General features: G+C 71.5%; 3 protein-coding genes across 3 annotated transcripts; 2 read left to right on the forward strand and 1 right to left on the reverse strand.

Moving 5' to 3' along the window:
• Window positions 1-1,546: 1,546 nt before the first annotated feature.
• Window positions 1,547-10,452, forward strand: LOC136101271 (rho-related BTB domain-containing protein 2-like). The gene is made up of 9 exons (XM_065837275.2): window positions 1,547-1,864; window positions 1,968-2,071; window positions 3,577-3,762; window positions 3,849-4,771; window positions 5,072-5,190; window positions 5,278-5,428; window positions 6,201-6,289; window positions 6,366-6,471; window positions 8,885-10,452. Exons 1-9 carry the CDS (start codon window positions 1,673-1,675, stop codon window positions 9,052-9,054), a joined length of 2,040 nt encoding a protein of 679 aa, XP_065693347.2. The 5' UTR covers window positions 1,547-1,672; the 3' UTR covers window positions 9,055-10,452.
• A 92-nt stretch (window positions 10,453-10,544) lies between these two features.
• WDR54 (WD repeat domain 54) lies at window positions 10,545-17,904 on the reverse strand. Its single transcript, XM_065837193.2, has 10 exons — window positions 16,288-17,904; window positions 15,880-16,096; window positions 15,429-15,491; window positions 15,154-15,220; window positions 14,731-14,787; window positions 14,316-14,443; window positions 12,997-13,097; window positions 12,673-12,835; window positions 12,386-12,460; window positions 10,545-11,999 (listed from the first exon to the last, which is right to left on the reverse strand). Exons 1-10 carry the CDS (start codon window positions 17,328-17,330, stop codon window positions 11,868-11,870), a joined length of 2,046 nt encoding a protein of 681 aa, XP_065693265.2. The 5' UTR covers window positions 17,331-17,904; the 3' UTR covers window positions 10,545-11,867.
• LOC136100897 (uncharacterized) lies at window positions 17,422-19,361 on the forward strand. Its single transcript, XM_071808337.1, has 2 exons — window positions 17,422-17,491; window positions 17,756-19,361. Exons 1-2 carry the CDS (start codon window positions 17,422-17,424, stop codon window positions 18,769-18,771), a joined length of 1,086 nt encoding a protein of 361 aa, XP_071664438.1. The 3' UTR covers window positions 18,772-19,361.
• Window positions 19,362-19,553: the final 192 nt, after the last annotated feature.

The following is a 19,553-nucleotide window of genomic DNA, read 5'->3' on the forward strand; positions in this document are numbered from 1 at the left end:
ACCCCCAGACCTCCCTACTGTGGCCAACAGCCCATTAAGGCCACCAGCCCTCTGTGAACCCCCCCACTCACTGTGGTCCTTGCCCAGGGCCTGTGCCCACCCTGTCACCCTCCCAGGCACAGGGCAGTGCTGGGGACAGGGGACAGTGCTGGGGGGACATAGGGCAGTGCTGGGGACAGTGCTGAGGACAGGGGACAGTGCTGGGACAGGGGGGCAGTGCTGGGACAGGGGGAAGTGCTGGGGGGACAGGGGTACAGTGCTGGGGGGACAGTGCTGGGGACAGGGGGGACAGTGCTGGGGACAGGCGGGCAGTGCTGGGGGGACAGTGCTGGGGACAGGGGGTCAGTGCTGGGGACAGGGGGGCAGTGCTGGGACAGGGGGGCAGTGCTGGGACAGGGGGCAGTACTGGGGGGACAAGGGGGCAGTGCTGGGACAGGGGGCAGTGCTGGGGACAGGGGGGCAGTGCTGGGGACAGGAGGCAGTGCTGAGGACAATGGGGCAGTGCTGGAGGTTGGTGGTGTTACTGGTGTCACTGGTACTCTTAAGTCACTGGTGTGTACTGGGGGTTCATACTGGTGTGTGTTGGTGCCGCTGCCGTGAGAGTTGGGTGTACCAGGAGTCCGGGCGGTGGGAGGCGAAGTGTCGCCGGTGTCACAGCTGTCACTGGTGTCGCCGGTATCACGGCTGTCACTGGTGTTGCCGGTGTCTCGGCTGTAACTGGTGTCACCGATGTCTCGGCTGTCACTGGTGTCACCGGTGTCACGGCTGTCACTGGTGTCGCCGGTGTCACGGCGGTCACTGGTGTCGCCGGTGTCACGGCTGTCGCTGGGGTCGCCGGTGTCTCGGCTGTCACTGGTGTTACCGGTGTCTCGGCTGTCACTGGTGTCACCGGTATCACCGGTATCACGGCTGTCACTGGTGTCGCCGGTGTCTCGGCTGTCGCTGGGGTCGCCGGTGTCTCGGCTGTCACTGGTGTTGCCGGTGTCTCGGCTGTCACTGGTGTCACCGGTATCACCGGTATCACGGCTGTCACTGGTGTCGCCGGTGTCACGGCTGTCGCTGGGGTCGCCGGTGTCTCGGCTGTCACTGGTGTTGCCGGTGTCTCGGCTGTCACTGGTGTCACCGGTATCACCGGTATCACGGCTGTCACTGGTGTCGCCGGTGTCTCGGCTGTCGCTGGGGTCGCCGGTGTCCCCGGTGCCGCCGGTCTCCGCTCCCTCCCGCCCAAGCCGTGCCGGGTGGGCGGGGTGCGGCCAGAGGGGCGTGTCCCTTGGCCCCGCCCCCCGCGAGGCCGTTCCGCGAGGGGCGTGGGGGCCGGTCACGTGGCCGCGGCGCCCCCTGGCGGCGCTCCTTTGTCCGCGCGCGGGCGGGGCCGCGGCGGGGCGGGCGCGGATTGGCGGCTCGGAGGCGGGGCGGGGCGGGGCGAGGCGGGTGACTCGGCCTGGGATTGGTGCAGCCGGCGGGGCGGGGTCGGCGGGGCGGGGCGGGCCGGCGGAACGGGCGCGGATTGGGCGCGGGGCGGGGCGGGCGGGGTAACGGGCCCGGGCGGCGGCGCGGGCATGGGCGGGGGGCGGCGCTGAGCGCGGCCGCTCCGTGCGGGGCCGCTGCCCGGGGCCGCTGTCCCGGCGCTGCCCCGTGTCCCCCGGCGTCCCCCCGCGTCCCTCCGGCGCCCATGGACCTGGACGTGGACTACGAGCGCCCCAACGTCGAGACCATCAAGTGCGTGGTGGTGGGCGACAACGCGGTGGGGAAGACGCGGCTGATCTGCGCCCGCGCCTGCAACGCCACGCTGAGCCAGTACCAGCTGCTGGCCACGCACGTCCCCACCGTCTGGGCCATCGACCAGTACCGCGTCTGCCAGGAGGTGCGGGGCGGCGGGCGCCGGGGGGCGCGGGGGGCGGCGGGGGCGGGGGGCGGCGCGGGGGCCGCGGCCGGGGCGGTGACGGCGGCGCTCCGTGTCCGGGCAGGTGCTGGAGCGCTCCCGGGATGTGGTGGACGAGGTCAGCGTCTCCCTGCGCCTCTGGGACACCTTCGGGGACCATCACAAGGACCGGCGCTTCGCCTACGGCAGGTGGGACCGCGGGTGCCCCGACCCCCCCCGCCGGCACCCCGACCCCCCCCACCGGCACCCCGGCCCTCCATTGATACCCCACCCCCAGCCCTGCCCCTGGCCCCCCACCCGGGGACTTGTGGAGCCAAACGAGCCCGTTGGGCTCCTGCCAGCACCCAGATTGCAGCTCTGGCGCCCCGAACCCTCGGGGGGGCGGGAATGCCCCACCCCCGGCCGGGGTGCTTTCTGTGCCCTGGGGGCACCGCGGCCCCAGCTCGGGCAGCAGCGGGTCTGTGCACCCCAACAGCCGCGGGCGAGCACCCCGGGCTGCTCACCGGGGGCGGCCGGCACCAGCCGCACCGGGGCTGCCTGTTTGGGGTGGGGGCTGGCTCTGGGGTGCTGGTTGGGGTGCTGGGACCCTTCCCTGGGGGTTTTGGGGCCCCTCCATGGGGTGCTGGGCTGGCAGCGGATGCCCCTGGGCTGTGGCCAAGCGGTCACCACTCCCCCTGGCGCCCCGCGCTCCTCGGGCTGTAAACATCCCCTTTCCCCGTGGCTGCAGGCACGTCCAGGCTCTTATCGCCCGCCGCACGGTGCCAGCGCGGCTCGGCACGCTCTAATCTCCCGGCCGCACTGTCCGGGGCCGCGGTGGCCCCGTGGGGTGGGGACGCCGGTCAGTGGGGCTGCGGGGGCCGCCCCAGCCCGAGATGCCCGCGGTGTTGGCGTCGCCGGTGCCGGCCCCACAGGCGGTGGGTGCCGGGTCCCGGCCGGCCGGCATCGCCCGCGGTGGGCAGCGGCCGCCGTGCTGGCCGGGGGCCCGCGGGCGGTGTCTATCTTGGTCCCTGACACGGGCCCGGCTCCAAAGGCGCCTCCTGGTCACGTCTCGGCAAAGCGCAGACTAAAAACAAACCAGGTCTGGGGCCACGTGGCTGCTCCCGGCCGCCTTATAAGGCCCCGGGGGCTGTGGGGACCTGGGTGCCGCTGGCACCTCCTGAGCGTCCTCTGTCACCCTGCCCGGGAGTCTCCCCCGGGCGCTGGCAGTGCCGGCGCGGGGCTGGGACGGTGCCGGCAGCGGGACAGCCCGGCGCTGGGCACCGGGACGGGGCTGGGGGTGGCCGGGCAGCGTCAGTCCCGGCTGCGCTGCCCGTGCTGGGGCTGGCACACCCGTGGCACCCACCGGCCGCCCCCCGTGGCTCCTCCTCACAGCCGTGTGTGCTCGGCCGCGGCCCCGGTGCCCTGCACGGCATTTCTGGTGCTGGGATGAGCCCTGTGCTGTGCTGTGCCGGGCTGTGCCGCCTTGGCGGGGCCACCCATGGAGACACAGAGCTGGGTGCCCTCAGCGCCCTCCTCGGCCTCAGCTGCCCCGTGTGTGGCTGTGGGGCTCCCGGGGCTGTGGGGCTCCCAGGTCTGTGGGGCAGAGCCTGGCGGGGCTGGGACCCCAGTGCGGTTCCCTGGGCAAGGTGGGTGCAGGGGGTGGCCGGGGACACCGGGTGACAGCGCTGCCCTCACCCTGGTCCCGGCGGCTGCAGGTCGGACGTGGTCGTGCTCTGCTTCTCGCTGGCGAACCCCAACTCCCTGCGGCACGTGAAGACGATGTGGTACCCTGAGATCAAGCACTTCTGCCCCCGCACGCCCATCGTGCTGGTGGGCTGCCAGCTCGACCTGCGCTACGCCGACCTGGACGCCGTCAACCGCGCCCGGCGCCCCTTGGCCAAGTGAGCGGCTGTGCCGGGCGGGCGGGGGGCGCCGGGGCCGGGACCTGAGACCTGCACGCGGTGACGTTCCCTGCTCTGTCCCCCAGGCCCATCAAACCCACGGACATCCTGCCCCCGGAGCGGGGCCACGAGGTGGCCAAGGAGCTGGGGGTGCCGTACTACGAGACCAGCGTGGTGGCGCAGTTCGGCATCAAGGACGTCTTCGACAACGCCATCCGCGCCGCGCTCATCTCCCGCCGCCACCTCCAGTTCTGGAAGTCCCACCTGAAGAAGATGCAGCGGCCGCTGCTGCAGGCCCCCTTCCTGCCCCCCAAGCCACCCCCGCCCGTCATCCAGATCCCCGACCCCCCCACCAGCCGCGGCTGGGGCCCTGCTGCCCTCTTCCGCACCCCCCTGTGCGCCGACGTCGTCTTCCAGCTGCAGGGCGGCCAGCGCGTCTTTGCCCACCGCGTCTACCTGGCCACCTCCTGCTCCAAGTTCTACGACCTCTTCACGCTGGAGGGGCTGCGGGGGTCGCCCAAGGAGCCGGCCGCCCGCACCAAGAGCCTGGACGGGGAGCGGGGCCCCCTGGCCGAGGGGGCGCGGGCCCCGCTGCGGACTTCGCAGAGCGACGACGCCCTGCGGCCGGCGGGGGACGGCGCGGTGCCGGCCGGCGGGCACGACCTGTCGACCTGGGGCCGCGGGTTCGTCAGCCTGCGCTGGGAGCCGGTGCCGGACCCGGTGGCGGGGCAGGAGAAGCGGATGGCGGTGGTGAGCATGGACGGGCGCGTGCAGGCGGAGCCGTTCCGCGCCGTGCTGCAGTACCTGTACACCGGGCAGCTGGACGAGGCGCGCGGGGACCTGATGCAGGTGGCCACCATCGCCGAGCTGCTGGAGGTCTTCGACCTGCGCATGATGGTGGCCAACGTGCTCAACAAGGAGAGCTTCATGAACCAGGAGATCACCAAGGCCTTCCACGTGCGCCGCGCCAACCGCATCAAGGAGTGCCTGGGGAAGGGCGTCTTTGCAGGTACGGGGGTCCCTGGGGGCAGGGGGGACACAGGGCTGCCCTGGCCAGGATGTCACCCGGCTCCTTCCCCTCCAGCCGGGTGTCCCAGCTGCATGGACCTGGGGCCCCAGCTGCCCTGACCCCCCTCCCTGTGCTGAGGCCATTGTGCTCTGGGGTCCTGGAGCCCCGTCCCTTCCGGTGCTGTCACCGTGCGGCAGTGCCACGGGGCTGGGTCACCACAGTGGGTCCTGGGGTGTGTGTCCCTCGGCCAGCTGGGGGGGTGGCTGTCCCCACGCTCAGGCTGTCCCCGTGCCATCCCAGACGTGGTTTTCCGCCTGGACGACGGGGCCGTGCCGGCGCACAAGCCGCTGCTCATCGCGGGCTGCGACTGGATGATGGCCATGTTCCGGGGCGCGTTCCGCGAGAGCTACGCCGCGGAGGTGAGGGGGACACGGGGACGGGGGGGGGACTCCGCCCGAGGCTGCGGGAGGACGGTGTCCCGGCAGCGCCGGCTCTGCCGTCCGCAGGTCTCCCTGCCCGGCACCAACTGCGCCTGCTTCCGCGCCGTCCTCGAGTTCCTCTACACCGGCGTCTTCACCCCCACGCCCGACCTGGACGCCATGGAGCTGCTGGTGCTCACCAACCGCCTGTGCCTGCCGCGGCTGCAGGCGCTCACAGGTGAGCCCCCCCATTGACGTCACCCGCCGATACGATGACGGCACCGTGGGGACGGGATCGATGTGTCCCCAGTGTTATTAATGGGGTGCTTATGTAAGAGCCGGAGCAGCCCGGCTGAGCCCCAGGGCACAGCCCGGCTGCCGGGGCGCACGTCCCTGGTGTGCGCACCCCCCGTGCTGACCCCCCCGTGCTGACCCCCCCCACCACGTGCTGACCCGCCCCCCGTGCTGACCCCGCCCCATGCTGAGCCCCCCCGCGCTGACCCGCCCCGTGCTGACCACCCCCTGTGCTGATCCCCCCTGTGCTGATCCCCCCGTGCTGACCCCCCCGTGCTGACCCCCCCGTGCTGACCCGCCCCGTGCTGACCCCCCCGTGCTGACCGCCACGTGCTGACCCCCGCCCCGTGCTGACCCCCCTGTGCTGACCCCTCCCATGCTGAGCCCCCTGTGCTGACCTCCACCCCATGCTGACCCCCACCCCGTGCTGACCACCCCCTGTGCTGAACCCCCATGCTGACCCCCACCCCGTGCTGACCCTCCCCGTGCTGACCCCCCCCCGCTGACCTGCCCCGTGCTGATCCCCCCGCTGCTGACCACCCCCCGTGCTGATCCCCCCCGTGCTGACCCCCCCATGCTGACTCCCCCGTGCTGACACCCCCCCCGCCCCGTGCTGACCCCCCCGTGCTGACCCCCCCATGCTGACTCCCCCGTGCTGACACCCCCCCCGCCCTGTGCTGACCCCCCCGTGCTGACCCCCCCGTGCTGACCCCCAGAGCAACACGCGGTGGACGAGCTGCTGCGAGCGTTCATGCAGCGCGTGGAGATCGACGAGCAGGTCCTCATCTACCTGGAGATGACGCAGGTACAGGGGAGGGCTGGGAGTCCGGGGGTGCCCGGGGGGTGCGCAGCGGCCCCTCCGCTCACCCCCCTGCCCGCAGTTCCACAACGCCCGGCAGCTGGCCGCCTGGTGCCTGCACTACATCTGCACCAACTACAACCGCGTGTGCCGCCGCTTCCCCCGAGAGATGAAGTTTATGTCCCCAGGTACGGCACAGGGCGAGGGCAGGGACACGGCACAGAGCTGGGGACAGAGCACAGAGCTGGGGACGGGGACAGAGCTGGGGATGGGGACAGGGCACAGAGCTGGGGACAGGGCACAGAGCTGGGGACGGGGACAGGGCACAGAGCTGGGGACAGGGCACAGAGCTGGGGACGGGAACAGAGCTGGGGACAGGGCACAGAGCTGGGGACGGGGACAGAGCTGGGGACAGGGCACAGAGCTGGGGACGGGGACAGAGCTAGGGATGGGGACAGGGCACAGAGCTGGGGATGGGGACAGGGCACAGAGCTGGGGACAGAGCACAGAGCTGGGGATGGGGACAGGGCACAGAGCTGGGGACACGGCACAGAGCTGGGGATGGGGACAGAGCTGGGGACGGGGACAGGGACAGGGCACAGAGCTGGGGACACGGCACAGAGCTGGGGATGGGGACAGGGCACAGAGCTGGGGATGAGGACACGGCACAGAGCTGGGAACAGGGCACAGAGCTGGGGATGGGGACACGACGCAGAGCTGGGGACGGGGACAGAGCACAGAGCTGGGGACGGGAACAGGGACAGGGACAGGGCACGGAGCTGGGAACAGGGCACAGAGCTGGGGATGGGGACACAGCACAGAGTTGGGGACGGGGACAGGGCACAGAGCTGGGGACAGAGCACAGATCTGGGGATGGGGACAGGGCACAGAGCTGGGGATGGGGACACGGCACAGAGCTGGGGACGGGGACAGGGCACAGAGCTGGGAACAGGGCACAGAGCTGGGGATGGGGACACGACGCAGAGCTGGGGACGGGGACAGAGCACAGAGCTGGGGACGGGAACAGGGACAGGGACAGGGCACGGAGCTGGGAACAGGGCACAGAGCTGGGGATGGGGACACAGCACAGAGCTGGGGACGGGGCTAGGGACAGGGCACAGAGCTGGGGATGGGGACAGAGCTGGGGACAGGGACAGGGACAGGGCACAGAGCTGGGGTTGGGGACACAGCACGGAGTTGGGGACGGGGACAGGGCACAGAGCTGGGGACAGAGCACAGAGCTGGGGATGGGGACACGGCACAGAGCTGGGGATGGGGACAGGGGACAGAGCTGGGAACAGGGCACAGAGCTGGGGATGGGGACACGGCACAGAGCTGGGAACAGGGCACAGAGCTGGGGACAGAGCACAGAGCTGGGAACAGGGCACAGAGCTGGGGATGGGGACAGGGGACAGAGCTGGGGATGGGGACAGGGCACAGAGCTGGGGCTAGGGACACGGCACAGAGCTGGGAACAGGGCACAGAGCTGGGGACAGAGCACAGAGCTGGGGATGGGGACAGGGCACAGAGCTGGGGATGGGGACACGGCACAGAGCTGGGGACGGGGACAGAGCACAGAGCTGGGGACGGGAACAGGGACAGGGACAGGGCACGGAGCTGGGAACAGGGCACAGAGCTGGGGATGGGGACACAGCACAGAGCTGGGGACGGGGCTAGGGACAGGGCACAGAGCTGGGGACGGGGCTAGGGACAGGGCACAGAGCTGGGGACGGGGCTAGGGACAGGGCACAGAGCTGGGGATGGGGACAGAGCTGGGGACAGGGACAGGGCACAGAGCTGGGGTTGGGGACACAGCACGGAGTTGGGGATGGGGACAGGGCACAGAGCTGGGGACAGAGCACAGAGCTGGGGATGGGGACACGGCACAGAGCTGGGGATGGGGACAGGGGACAGAGCTGGGGATGGGGACAGGGGACAGAGCTGGGAACAGGGCACAGAGCTGGGAACAGGGCACAGAGCTGGGGATGGGGACAGGGCACAGAGCTGGGGATGGGGACACGGCACAGAGCTGGGAACAGGGCACAGAGCTGGGGACAGAGCACAGAGCTGGGAACAGGGCACAGAGCTGGGGATGGGGACAGGGGACAGAGCTGGGGATGGGGACAGGGCACAGAGCTGGGGCTAGGGACACGGCACAGAGCTGGGAACAGGGCACAGAGCTGGGGATGGGGACACGACGCAGAGCTGGGGACGGGGACAGAGCACAGAGCTGGGGACGGGAACAGGGACAGGGACAGGGCACGGAGCTGGGAACAGGGCACAGAGCTGGGGACGGGGCCAGGGCACAGAGCTGGGGATGGGGAGACGGCACAGAGCACAGGGATGGGGACAGAGCACAGGGATGGGGACAGAGCACAGAGCTGGGGACGGGAACAGGGCACAGAGCTGGGGCCGGGGACAGGGCACAGAGCTGGGGATGGGGACAGGGCACAGAGCTGGGGCCGGGGACAGGGCACAGAGCTGGGGATGGGGACAGGGCACAGAGCTGGGGCCGGGGACAGGGCACAGAGCTGGGGCCAGGGCCAGGGCCCGTCCGGCGTCAGGCCGGGCTGTGCCGCTGACCCGGGGCCGGTCCCGCAGAGAACCGCGCGCACTGCGAGCGGCACCGCTGGCCGCCCGTGTGGTACCTGAAGGAGGAGGACCTGTACCTGCGCTGCCAGAAGGAGCGCGAGCGCGAGGAGCAGCTGCAGCGCAAGCAGCGCCCGCGCAGCAAGTGGTGCTTCTGGCGGCCCTCGCCCCCCGTCTCCTGACCCCCGCTCCCGACCCCAGCTCCTGACCCCCATCCCCTGAGACCCCCATCTCCTTACCCCCATTTCCTGAGCCCCCATTTCCTGAGCCCCAGCTCCCGAGCGGGGGTTCGGTGGGGCTGGGGGCCGCTGTCCCCCCGCCCCAGCTGTTTACAGGCGCTGCCCGTTGCCGCTCGCTGGTCGCGGCCCGTCCCCTGTCCCGCGTGCCTTCCCAGCACGGGAGCGGGACCGGCCGTGCCAAACCGTGCCAGTACCGCTGAGCTGTGCTGGTACCGCTGAGCTGTGCCGGCATTGCCGAGCTGTGCTGGTACCGCTGAGCTGTGCCGGTACCGCTGAGTTGTGCTGGCATTGCCGAGCTGTGCTGGTATTGCCAAGCTGTGCCAGTACCGCTAAGCTGTGCCAGCATTGCCGAGCTGTGCCGGTACCGCTGAGCTGTGCCAGCATTGCCGAGCTGTGCCGGTACCGCTGAGCTGTGCCAGCATTGCCGAGCTGTGCCGGTGTCGCTGAGCTGTGCCGGTGTCGCTGAGCTGTGCCGGCATTGCCGAGCTGTGCCGGTACCGCTGAGCTGTGCCAGCATTGCCGAGCTGTGCCAGCATTGCTGAGCTGTGCCGGTGTCGCTGAGCTGTGCCGGCATTGCCGAGCTGTGCCGGTGTCGCTGAGCTGTGCCGGTGTCGCTGAGCTGTGCCGGTGTCGCTGAGCTGTACCGGTACCGCTGAGCTGTGCCGGTATCGCCGAGCTGTGCTGGTATCGCTGAGCTGTGCCGGTACCGCTGAGCTGTGCCGGTACCGCTGAGCTGTGCCGGTACCGCTGAGCTGTGCCGGTGTCGCTAAGCTGTGCCGGTATCGCCGAGCTGTGCCGGCATTGCCGAGCTGTGCCGGTGTCACTGAGCTGTGCCGGTGTCGCCGAGCTGTGCCGGCATTGCCAAGCTGTGCCGTGCGGCAGCGTCCGCTCCGCCCCGGTGCTACCTCTGACCGAGCAGTATTGTGGGGCTGGGGGCGCGGAGGCCCCCCGGCCGGGCTCGCTGGTGCTGTTTTTGTGTTTATCCTCCCGCCGGGGGGGCCAAGCTGTGAGGGGGCAGGCAGGGGGTGCAGGGTCCCTGGGGTCCCTGGTGCTCGTGTGGCCCGAGAGCCGCTCCTGCCCGGAGGGGCCTGGCCCGGCTCATCTCTGTGCCTTGGACGTGCCCCGCGGGCCGTGTCCCGGTGCGGGGCCGTGTCCCGGGGCCATCGTCCCCAGCCCGGGGGCCCGGGCTGAACTGCACAAGCGTTTTTACACTTTTGTATCCCACCCCATGAGCACACTGGCCGTCGGGCCCCCCCCAGGGCCCCCAGCACTGTGAGCGGGGCTGCCCCGGCCTCCCAGCATCGGCTGTTTTAACCTTTAATAAAACCTTTTGTAACGGGACCAGACTCTGCCCCCCGTGCCCACGGTGTTCAGACAGCACCCCCAGCCCTTAACCCCCCAGGAAGGAGCGACACGGGGGGGTTCATTCAGGTGCTTTTATCTTGGGTGGGGGTTACACAGCAGATGGGGATGGGGAACAGGAGGGGGGGGTTCCTGACCCACAGCTGGGGGGGACAGCACGTGGGGGGCACCGACTGCCCCCCACCCAGGGCCTGTCCTGAGCTCACCCCACAGCCCTGAGCTGGGCCCCCCTGCACCCCCCGCCCCACAGGGCCCCAGGAGCAGAGCCAGAGGCTGTGCTGGTCCCTGGGGCCACATCAGCGGCTGCTGTGGGGACGGGGCCGGGGGCGCCAGGGCAGCGCAGCCCCTGGGAAAGGGGGCCCGAGGCAGAGCCGGGGGGCTGGGAGCAGCATCTGCCCCCCTGCAGCACAGCCCGGTCTGGGCAGAGCTGAGGCCAGCTGGGGGTGCAGGGGGACAGGGGTGGCAGCTGGTGGGGACCTGGGGGACTGTCCCTGGGGGTGCTGGCAGCGAGCGCCGTACAGCTGCTCCAGCCCCGCAACACAGCTGGATCCCACACAGCTGGATCCCACACAGCTGGATCCCACACAGCTGGCCCAGCCCCGGGGATGCAACGTCCCACGGGGTCCCATGTGTCCCCACAGTTCTTGGGGAGCAGAAGAGGCTCCCACGGGGCCCCATGTGTCCCCACGGCTCTTGGGGAGCAGAAGAGGCTCCGATGGGGCCCCATGTGTCCCCACAGCTCTTGGGGAGCAGAAGAGGCTCCGATGGGGCCCCATGTGGCCCCACGGCTCTTGGGGAGCAGAAGAGGCTCCGATGGGGCCCCATGTGTCCCCACGGCTCTTGGGGAGCAGAAGAGGCTCTGATGGGGCCCCATGTGTCCCTACGGCTCTTGCGGAGCAGAAGAGGCTCCTCTCCCCGTCCCCGGTAATGGTGCTGCCCCGGGGGAGGGTGGCCCCGCGGGTGCTGCACCCACAAGCCGCTGCCGCCCCGGTTCTCCCGGCTCCCGCGGCTGTCCCGGCCGGAGCAGCGTGTAACGCAGGTTTGCCGGGATCCTCCCGTCTGAGTCCGCGGGGCAGGGGCAGCCGCTTCTGCTCCCAGCCCCGTCTCCTTCCCCAGAAGGGCTGGGGGGGCAGAGCCCCCGGCCCAGGGACCCGCTGGGGTCCCAAGCAGCTCCCAGCCCTCGTCCCCCACGTGGGGACACGCGGTGCCAAGGGGAGGTTGGCTTTGCGAGCGCTGGGATGGGGGCCCAGCCCCACCTCCACAGGACACAGCCCTGTGCCGTGCCGAGCATCCGGGGCTCTGTGCTGAACCCCCGGGTTATGGTGCTGGGTGCCAGCACACCGCGGTGCTGGGGGCCCGGCTCGGCCTGCACGGCCCCGGACAGACCTCACAGCTCACACGCAGCTGTAGCACAAGATCTCGCTCAGGTCGTAGCCAGTGATGGCGAAGGAGTCCCCCTGGGGGTCGCAGAAGCGGGCGCCGCACACCTGGGTGTCGGTGACGCACTCGGCGTGGCGGTGCTGGATCTGGAGGCGCCAGAGCAGGGGCACAGGCTGAGGAACATGCAGCCCCCCAGGCAGAACCCAGCGACCCGCCCCGGGCCCTGCCAGCCCGCAGAGCCGGTACCGCGGGGCAAGACGCCGGCAGGGACTGCAGGCACAAGGCCAGTGGTTCATGGTTCCAGCTCGCCCCTTCCCACAGCCCCGTCGGCCCAAGCAGCTTTACCGCTGCCAGCCCCGGGCTGTGCCACGCACGGCAGCTCAGACGGGCCTGGCCGGGGTTCCCCCGGGCGTGGAGCCGCTCTCCGTGGCCGTGGTGCCAGGCCAGAGGCTGCGGCACAGAGCAGCGCCCACGCCGCAGCGCCGCGGGCAGCGATGGTGGAGCACCACGAGGCGCCGCTGCCCAGACCCACCTCAATGTCCTCGGTGTCCGGGTTCCTGCTGAGCTGCCAGATGTGGACGAAGGAGTCCTCTGCGCCCGAGAGCAGCTGCGGGGCAGGAGAGAGCCCGCGGGACCCGGAGGGACGTCACGGGGACGGCAGCACCGGGTGCTGGGGCAAGGGAGCAACCCCCGCCTGGGCACACGCAGGCTGCCACGCTCCAGGCTGGCAGGGTGAGGGGTGGGACACCAGGGGACACGGGGCAGGACGCCGGGGGGACACCGCACAGGGGCCGCGGCGCCCCGGCACAGCAGCCGTACCTTTCCCGTCTCCGGCGCCAGGTCCAGCGCATAGATCCAGCGCGCGTGAGCGTTGACCTCGGCGCGCAGGACGCCGCTCGCCGCCTCGTACAGCCGGATCTGCCCGCTGCCGTAGCCGGCGGCCACAACCCCGTTCCACAGCGTCACGGAGGAGCAGGTGCAGCTGGGCACAGGGCACCGTTCACCTCCACCCCACCGCTGCAGGGGCTGGTGCCGGGCGTCCCCTCCTGCCACCCTCCCGCCCTCGCCAGGCACCGTGGCCCCGCTGGGACATCCCCGGCAGCGCCGGGACCCTGCGGCGTCATCCAGAACCCTCAGGCTCACCCAAAGCCCAGGATTTTGCTGCGCAGGGTGAACTCCTCCCCCGTGCTCCAGACGCAGAGGGTCCCGGCATCATCGGCTGTCACCAGGTCACCGGCCCCGTCCTGCAAAGCAGAGGCAGCTCAGCCCGGCCCTGCTGACTCACAGTGGGCAGAGGGCTCTGGCTGCCCGTCTGCCGGCGGCGCCGGAGCTGTGCCAAGCAGAGCCAGAGCGGAGCGTGTGCAGCTCCAGAACTGCTGACATGGAGCACGGCCGGGCCAGGATCACACGCGGCATCACAGTTCCAACACGCTCATGTTTGGCAACGCCAGTTCCACGTTCTCAGCAGAATTAGCGCATCCCCACGCGCTGCGCCCGCTCTCGGCGCTTCACCTCACCTCACCGGCACCGGGGCGCCCGGGCCCCGCTCCAGAGCCCCGAGCAAACCAGGGTGCAGGGCCCGCGGGAGGCTCCTGGGGACAGGCAGAGGGACACGACAGGACAGCTTCCATGGAAACCAGCGCTGTACACAGGCTGACTGGGAACCAGCTCTAAGCAATTAATTGTCCAGGGGAGTCCCAAACGCAGAGACAGTCACACGGAACTAATTAGAGAAAGGCTAAGGAAGAGTCGTGGCTGGGGAGGAGGCGGCTGGTAACGCAGAAGCCAATTAGTGCCTCTGCAGAGGTGTCACCAGAGTCAGCCGAGCTGAAGGGAGCCCCGTCCCAGGCTGCTCTGTGCTCAGGTGACGTTATCTCGTCTGCCACGGGAAAGGTCACCAGTACCGCTGCTGCTGGGTCGGCCACCTCCCTGCGCTGGCTCATCCCCTCAGCTGACATGGGGCCACAGTGCTGCCCCGCGTCTCCGTCTCCAGCCTGGCTGGGGCAGAGCGGGATCCCGCACCAGGGGACACGGGCAGGACGTGTCCTGTGCCAGGGGACAGGGGCAGGACGCGTCCTGCGCCTCCGCTCAGGGCTGCTGTGACAATCACCACTAACAGCAGGAGCCTCAGCGTCAGCCTGGGTTAATTCATGGCCAGTTCGGTTCATCTGTACCACAAGTGGCCTTTGGCTGCAATGGCTCGTGTGGCCCGGCCCAACGGGTCCGGGGGTGGGCTGGGCAGGAAGGGGCTGCGCTGGGTGCGGGGATCGGCTCCTTCCCGCTGCATGCGGGGAATCGGGTGCTAACGGGGCAGTGAGTGGCTGAACTGGGACACTGGGGTAACTGGTGCTGCCCGGCAGCAAAGGCGGTGGCCCTGAACCCCCACAGCACCTGCGACCCCTGGAGTCCCCTGGCACCGAGGACCCCTGGCCCCTCTGCCCGCAGCGCTGACCCCCACGTACCGGCACCTGGCCCAGCTCGGCTGCGATGTCGGTGATGGCGTCGCGGTGCTGCTCCAGGACCTGGCTCACCGTGATGTTGGTCCCTTTGGGGGGGATGTCAAACACCAGCACCAGCCCTGAGGACGTCCCTGCGGGCGGGATGGCGGAGATGACAGCGGGGGCCGGTTCCCCATCCCAGAGCCCCCGCCGCTGCTCGTGGTGCAGCTGGGCTCCCTGCACCCCCAGACTCACTGTCCCTGCACCCCCAGACCCGCTGGCCCCACAGGGCGGCTCCTCGCAGGTGCCCCCGATCCGCAGGGAGCAGGTCCTGCGAGAGCCGTGATGGACCCCAGCCCCTCCAGCCGACCCCATGGGGCCCCAGTGTCCCCCTCGGCGCCCCCTCCCGCTGCCCTTCCCCAGACCCGGTTCAGCTCACCCACGCAGATGAAGCGCCCGCCGGCTGCCGCGATCCCTCGGGCAAACACGGCCTGTGCTGAGGGGAAACCGAGAGCCGGTCACGACCCGCGGCAGCTCCCGGGAGCCCGGTGCAGCGCCCTGAGGCACCGGGGCACCCGTTGGAGTTTCATCTTAGGATGAGTCCCGTAGCTGCCACAATGGGTCCCTTCTGAACCCCTTTCCAGCCCCCCCGGCCCCTGCTGAGCTGGGATCACGGAGTCAGGGTGACACTATGGCCTCTTCCAGACCGCCCTGCTAAGCCGCTGCATAGGCCTGGCCTGGCTCGATCCTAACTGGGTGCAGGACCGAGGCTGCTGGGCTGCACCTCAGGGATCACACACTGGGAAGGAGAGCGGGCAGAGGGGCGGGGGGCTCCCCACTGCACCCCCACCATGGGATTTACCTGGGGGATGTTCTGAGACGTCCAGTGCATGCCAGTAAACCATGATGGAGCCATCGGCCTCGTACATCTGGGGAGGGACAGCAACAGGGTGAGGCCCAGCAGGGCAGGGAAGTTTCTCTTACAGCTTCGGGTTCAACTTCTGCCCCGAGAGGGCTCCGAGGGAGCGGGACAGCTCCTGGGGTGCACAGCGGGACTTCCAGAAGGTTCCCCGGCACGCCAGCTCACCCTCCCGGTGCCGCAACTTCGCCCCTCGTCCTCCATGGAAAGCCCCTCACCTGGATCCCCCTCTGCGAGGCCAGCACCAGCAGCACCCGCGCCGGCAGCGCGCACCAGGCAGCCTGGGGGAGAAGCGGCTCAGCGGGAGCCCGGGGGACACAGGCCGGAGCCCCTCCCCGGGCAGGACAGCCCGCGGTCACACGCGTGGTTCTGGCTCCTGTCCGGGTTTCAGGAGGCGGGTCCGTACTGTGCTCGGGAACCTCTCTGAGGTCCCACAGACCGTTTGGGGAGGATCCTTCCCTCTCCCCCTCCCTGTAACCGGGACACTGCGGGCTCCTGCGGTGCCCCAGCCGCTCTACAGCCAGAGACGGTCACGGCAAACCCCAGGTGCCCCTTGTGACCCCTGTGCCACCCCGTCCCGGCGAACCCGCCGGCCGCGCCGCGCTCCCCGGGCAGCCGCCCTCCCGCCGGGCCCGTCTGCCGGTGACGGGGCAGCCGAGGCGCCCGTACCTGCGTGAGCAGCGAGGCGCTGAGGCCCGAGCCGCCCTCCTTGGGCTGCAGCTGCCGCAGGGCCGCGCCGGGCCCGGCGCTGAGCAGGCTGAGCCCGGGGCCGTGCACGGTGCAGAGGCGGGCGGGCTGCGGGCCGGCCGTGCGCAGCACGCTCAGGTTGTTGTACAGCGCGGCGCTGCTGCTCCGCAGCGGGAGGCTCTTGTCCTTGCGGTACATCCTGCGGGACGGGCGGCTCAGCCGCCCCGGCGACACCGGGGCCGCTCTCCCGGACACCGGCCGCGCCCCCACCCCGCAGCGGCCCAAGGCCGCCCCGCCGCCCTCCCCGTGGCCCCGCCGGTCCCCTCAGCCCCGGGTTCCCTCCCGGGACCCCCCGCCAACCCCGGGACCTCCCGCTCCCGTCCCGCTCACTCGGTGTCCGCCGTAACCATGGAGACGGTGGCGCGGCCTGATGACGTAAGGGCGGCGCCGTGCGCTGCGGGCGGCGTCAGCGTTGCCGTGGAGACCAGGACGCCGCCCGCCCGGGTGGGATGGCCGAGGTGACGGGGGAAGGCCGGGGAGACATGGGGGATCCCCGGGGAGGCTGGGGTGTCCAGGGGTGTTGGGAGGAGCTGGGGTGTGTTGGGACGCACTGGGGTGTGCCGGAGTGTACCGGGCTGTCCTGAGCTGGGGCGAGCTGAGGTGTACCGGGATGTACCGGGGCATACTGGGGTGTGCTGGGGTGGGTCGGGATGAATTGGGGTGCACTGGCGTACATCAGGATGTACTGGGGTGAACTGGAGTATAACTGGGGTGTGCTGAGATGTGCTGGGGTGTATTGGTATGAGCTGAGGGCTACCGGGGTGTGCTGGGGCATGCTGGGTTGTATTGGGGTGCGCTGGCATGTACTGGGGTGGGTTAGGGTGATTTAGGCCGTACTGCTTTATATTGGGGTGTGCTGGGATGTACTGGGCTGTGCTGGGGGGGGTACAGTGATTTAGGACGTGCCCGGAGACATTGGGCTGGGCTGGGATGAGCTGGAGCTCACGGGGGGGCCATGTCAAAGACGCCCCCGCCATGGGACAGGACATGGGGCTCCCCCTGTACCCCGGCGTCGTGTCTCCGGTCCCGCTCAGGCTGGGGCCCGGGGCCGTTCTGCCGCTGCCCCGCGCGCTGACGGTTTCTCTCCGCAGAAAATGCCCGCCCGGGAGCGCGTGGCCGCCTCCCGGTCCCGCGGGGACAAGTCCCGGCCCCCCACGGCCCCCCCCGCCCGCGCAGACACGGTGGCCGGGCGCCTGTCCCAGGCGGAGTGGCTGTCCCTGCTCCGCGCCGAGCGGGACGACCGGGACGCGGGGGACGTCGTGGCGGAGCTGCTGGAGCGGGTGCTGGCCGAGTGCTCCAGGGCACACGCGGTTCGGCAGGTGAGCGCCCGCACCCCGCTCTTGGGGACCTCGTGTCCCCGCAGCCCCGCTCATCCCTGGCTCTGTCCCCAGCGGATCCCCTTCACGGTGGGCCAGGCGAGGGACGCCATCCTACAGATCACCGAGTGCCGGTTCCTGGCGAGGGATGAGGGGGACACGGAGCCCGAGGGACCCGCGGGGGACAGCGACTGGCGGGAGGACGAGGAGCCCGAGCCGTGCGCCGCCGACTCCTGGGCACAGGGCTTTGTCCCGGTCCTGCGGCTGTGCCGGGACGAGGTGAGACGTGTCCCCGGCCGTGGGACACCCCCGAGCCCCCGGTCCCGGCGTGGGGACCCTCGGGCGCTGCTGAGCGGCACCAGCGCCCCCAGACAGCTCCGCGGAGCCGGGGGGGAGGTGCGGAGGTGGCCGGGGGGCAGGGGGAGCTCTGCCGGGTTCGGGGGGCTTGCCCGGGGGGTGTTTGTTGCTGGGGTGGGGAGCAGCACCCCGGCTCCCGCTCACCGGGGGGGCCGCGGCTGCACTCGCCGCCGGTGCTGGGCCGGGGCCACCCCCGCAGGCACCTCGGCGACCCCTGCCAAGCCCAGCTCCCTCACCGCCCCCTCCCGGGCAGGTCTCCGGTGCGCAGAGCCCGTGCCAGGGCGGAAGGCAGGACCCCCCCGGGGCAGCCGAGCCCGGAGCTCCCCCCGCGCAGCCCCCGTGTCCCGGCCGGGTCCCCAGCGCCGCCACCGTCCCGCCTGCACCAGAGCCCTCCCCGGAGCCGCTGCCGGACCGGGCGGCCGCCGCTCCTCGTCCGTCCGAGGGAAACCGCCCCCGCGCCGGGCGCCCACCGCTCGGGCCGGCCAGGCCTGCGGCTCCCCGCGCCCCCCCGGGCCGGGCTGACCCTCCGGGGCGGCCGGAGCAGGGACAGCTTCCGCTACTGTCGCCCCCCGGGGTCGCGGAGGGCAGCGGCGCCGCGGGGGCCCGCAGCCACGTGCCGGCTCCGCCGCCCCCGTCCTGCACCAGCCTGACCGCGGTCCAGCCAGAGCGGCCCCCGCGCAGCCCCGCGGGGCAGCGAGAGGCGCCCGGCACCGTCCCGGGGGTCCCCAGGTTCGGCCCCGTCCGCCCGCCCGAGCGCTGGGTCCGGCCGCAGGTGGAGGTGCTGGACCCGGGCGCGGAGCCCAAGGCACCGGCGCGTCCCCCCGCTGCCCGCCGGCGCGGCCGGGGCCCGGGTCTGCCCCGGGAGCCGGGAACCGCGGGGGCGACACAGCTCCAGCCGGCCCCCCCGAACTCCCCGCAGCCCCCCAGCCCCCTGCCCCGGCCGCTCGGCTCCCTGCTGGACCCGGCCCGGCTGGTCCCCGGCGTGACCGTGCGGCGCGGCGGCAGCGTGAGGCGGGGCCGCGGCATCCCCGGGGAGGAGGAGGAGGAGGAGGAGGCCGAGCGGGACCTGAGACCCATCCGCCCTCCGGGGCCCTTCTCCGCCACGGCGGCCCGGCAGCTCCCGGGCGACGCCCAGTGCTGAAGCGGACGAGCCCCGCTCTCTGCCACCCCCTCCCGTGCCCCCGCCCCGGCCGTCCCGCGGGCTCCGTGTCCCACGCGTTTCCCACGCCCGACCCCAGCGCGGGGGCGCAGCTGGGCCGGGTCCCCCGGGCTGCCCCGTGTCCCCGCTGTGGCAGGACAAACACCACCCCGAGCTGCTGCAGGAGGCTCGCGGCGCCCCGGGAGCTTCCTCTTCCTCCTCCCCGCAGCCTGGGGCGCAGACCCGCCCGCTTGGCCCCCGATCTCGGAGCTCCTGTGCTGGGAACCGGCTCCCGACGCTCCGGGGTTGGGTGACCGGTTTGGCGCTGCCCTCGCTCGCAGCCCAGCGCAGAGTGCCCGAGCTGCCGGGGGGACCCCCCAGTCCCAGAGAGACCCAGACTCAGAGGGACCCCGCTCCTGGAGAGCCCCCGCTCCTCGCCGGCTCCTCGCTCGCTGTGTTGGGCACGTTTCCACCTAACCCCGCATCCCCGCGGGTCCCCGCAGCCAGCGGGGGCCGGCACAGCGCAGACACCGGCGCTGTACCGCGGGCTCTCCCGGCTGCTCGGCGAGGCCGGGAGCTCAGAGCCCTTTGCAAGCCCTGCTAAGAAAACAATAAAGCAGAGGTTTCAGTTGCTGGTCTCCCGTCCCCTGCCAGTGACAGCCCCGCGGCCGCCACACCGCCGAGCGCCCGCACCGGGGCCGGAAGCGGGATCCACAGGACCCGCGGAGTCACCGGCCCCGCGGCACCCGGGACGGTCACACTCACCGCCGGTCACCGGCCTGGAC

Source organism: Patagioenas fasciata, chromosome 4, assembly GCF_037038585.1.
Source record: "Patagioenas fasciata isolate bPatFas1 chromosome 4, bPatFas1.hap1, whole genome shotgun sequence".
Classification (NCBI taxonomy): domain Eukaryota; kingdom Metazoa; phylum Chordata; class Aves; order Columbiformes; family Columbidae; genus Patagioenas; species Patagioenas fasciata.

Excerpts from the sequence above, each read along its gene's own strand:
- LOC136101271 (XM_065837275.2), top strand. The coding sequence starts at position 1,673 with ATGGACCTGGACGTGGACTACGAGCGCCCCAACGTCGAGACCATCAAG. Across the intron at positions 5,429-6,200 it reads GCGGCTGCAGGCGCTCACAG|AGCAACACGCGGTGGACGAG; the intron begins GTGAGCCCCCCC and ends GCTGACCCCCAG. Across the intron at positions 6,290-6,365 it reads TCTACCTGGAGATGACGCAG|TTCCACAACGCCCGGCAGCT; the intron begins GTACAGGGGAGG and ends CCCTGCCCGCAG.
- WDR54 (XM_065837193.2), bottom strand. The coding sequence starts at position 17,330 with ATGAGCGGGGCTGCGGGGACACGAGGTCCCCAAGAGCGGGGTGCGGGC. Across the intron at positions 16,097-16,287 it reads ATGGTTACGGCGGACACCGA|GATGTACCGCAAGGACAAGA; the intron begins GTGAGCGGGACG and ends CCCGTCCCGCAG. Across the intron at positions 14,444-14,730 it reads CGGGCGCTTCATCTGCGTGG|GGACGTCCTCAGGGCTGGTG; the intron begins GTGAGCTGAACC and ends TCCCGCCCGCAG.
- LOC136100897 (XM_071808337.1), top strand. The coding sequence starts at position 17,422 with ATGAGGGGGACACGGAGCCCGAGGGACCCGCGGGGGACAGCGACTGGC. Across the intron at positions 17,492-17,755 it reads GAGGACGAGGAGCCCGAGCC|CACCCCGGCTCCCGCTCACC; the intron begins GTGCGCCGCCGA and ends GGTGGGGAGCAG.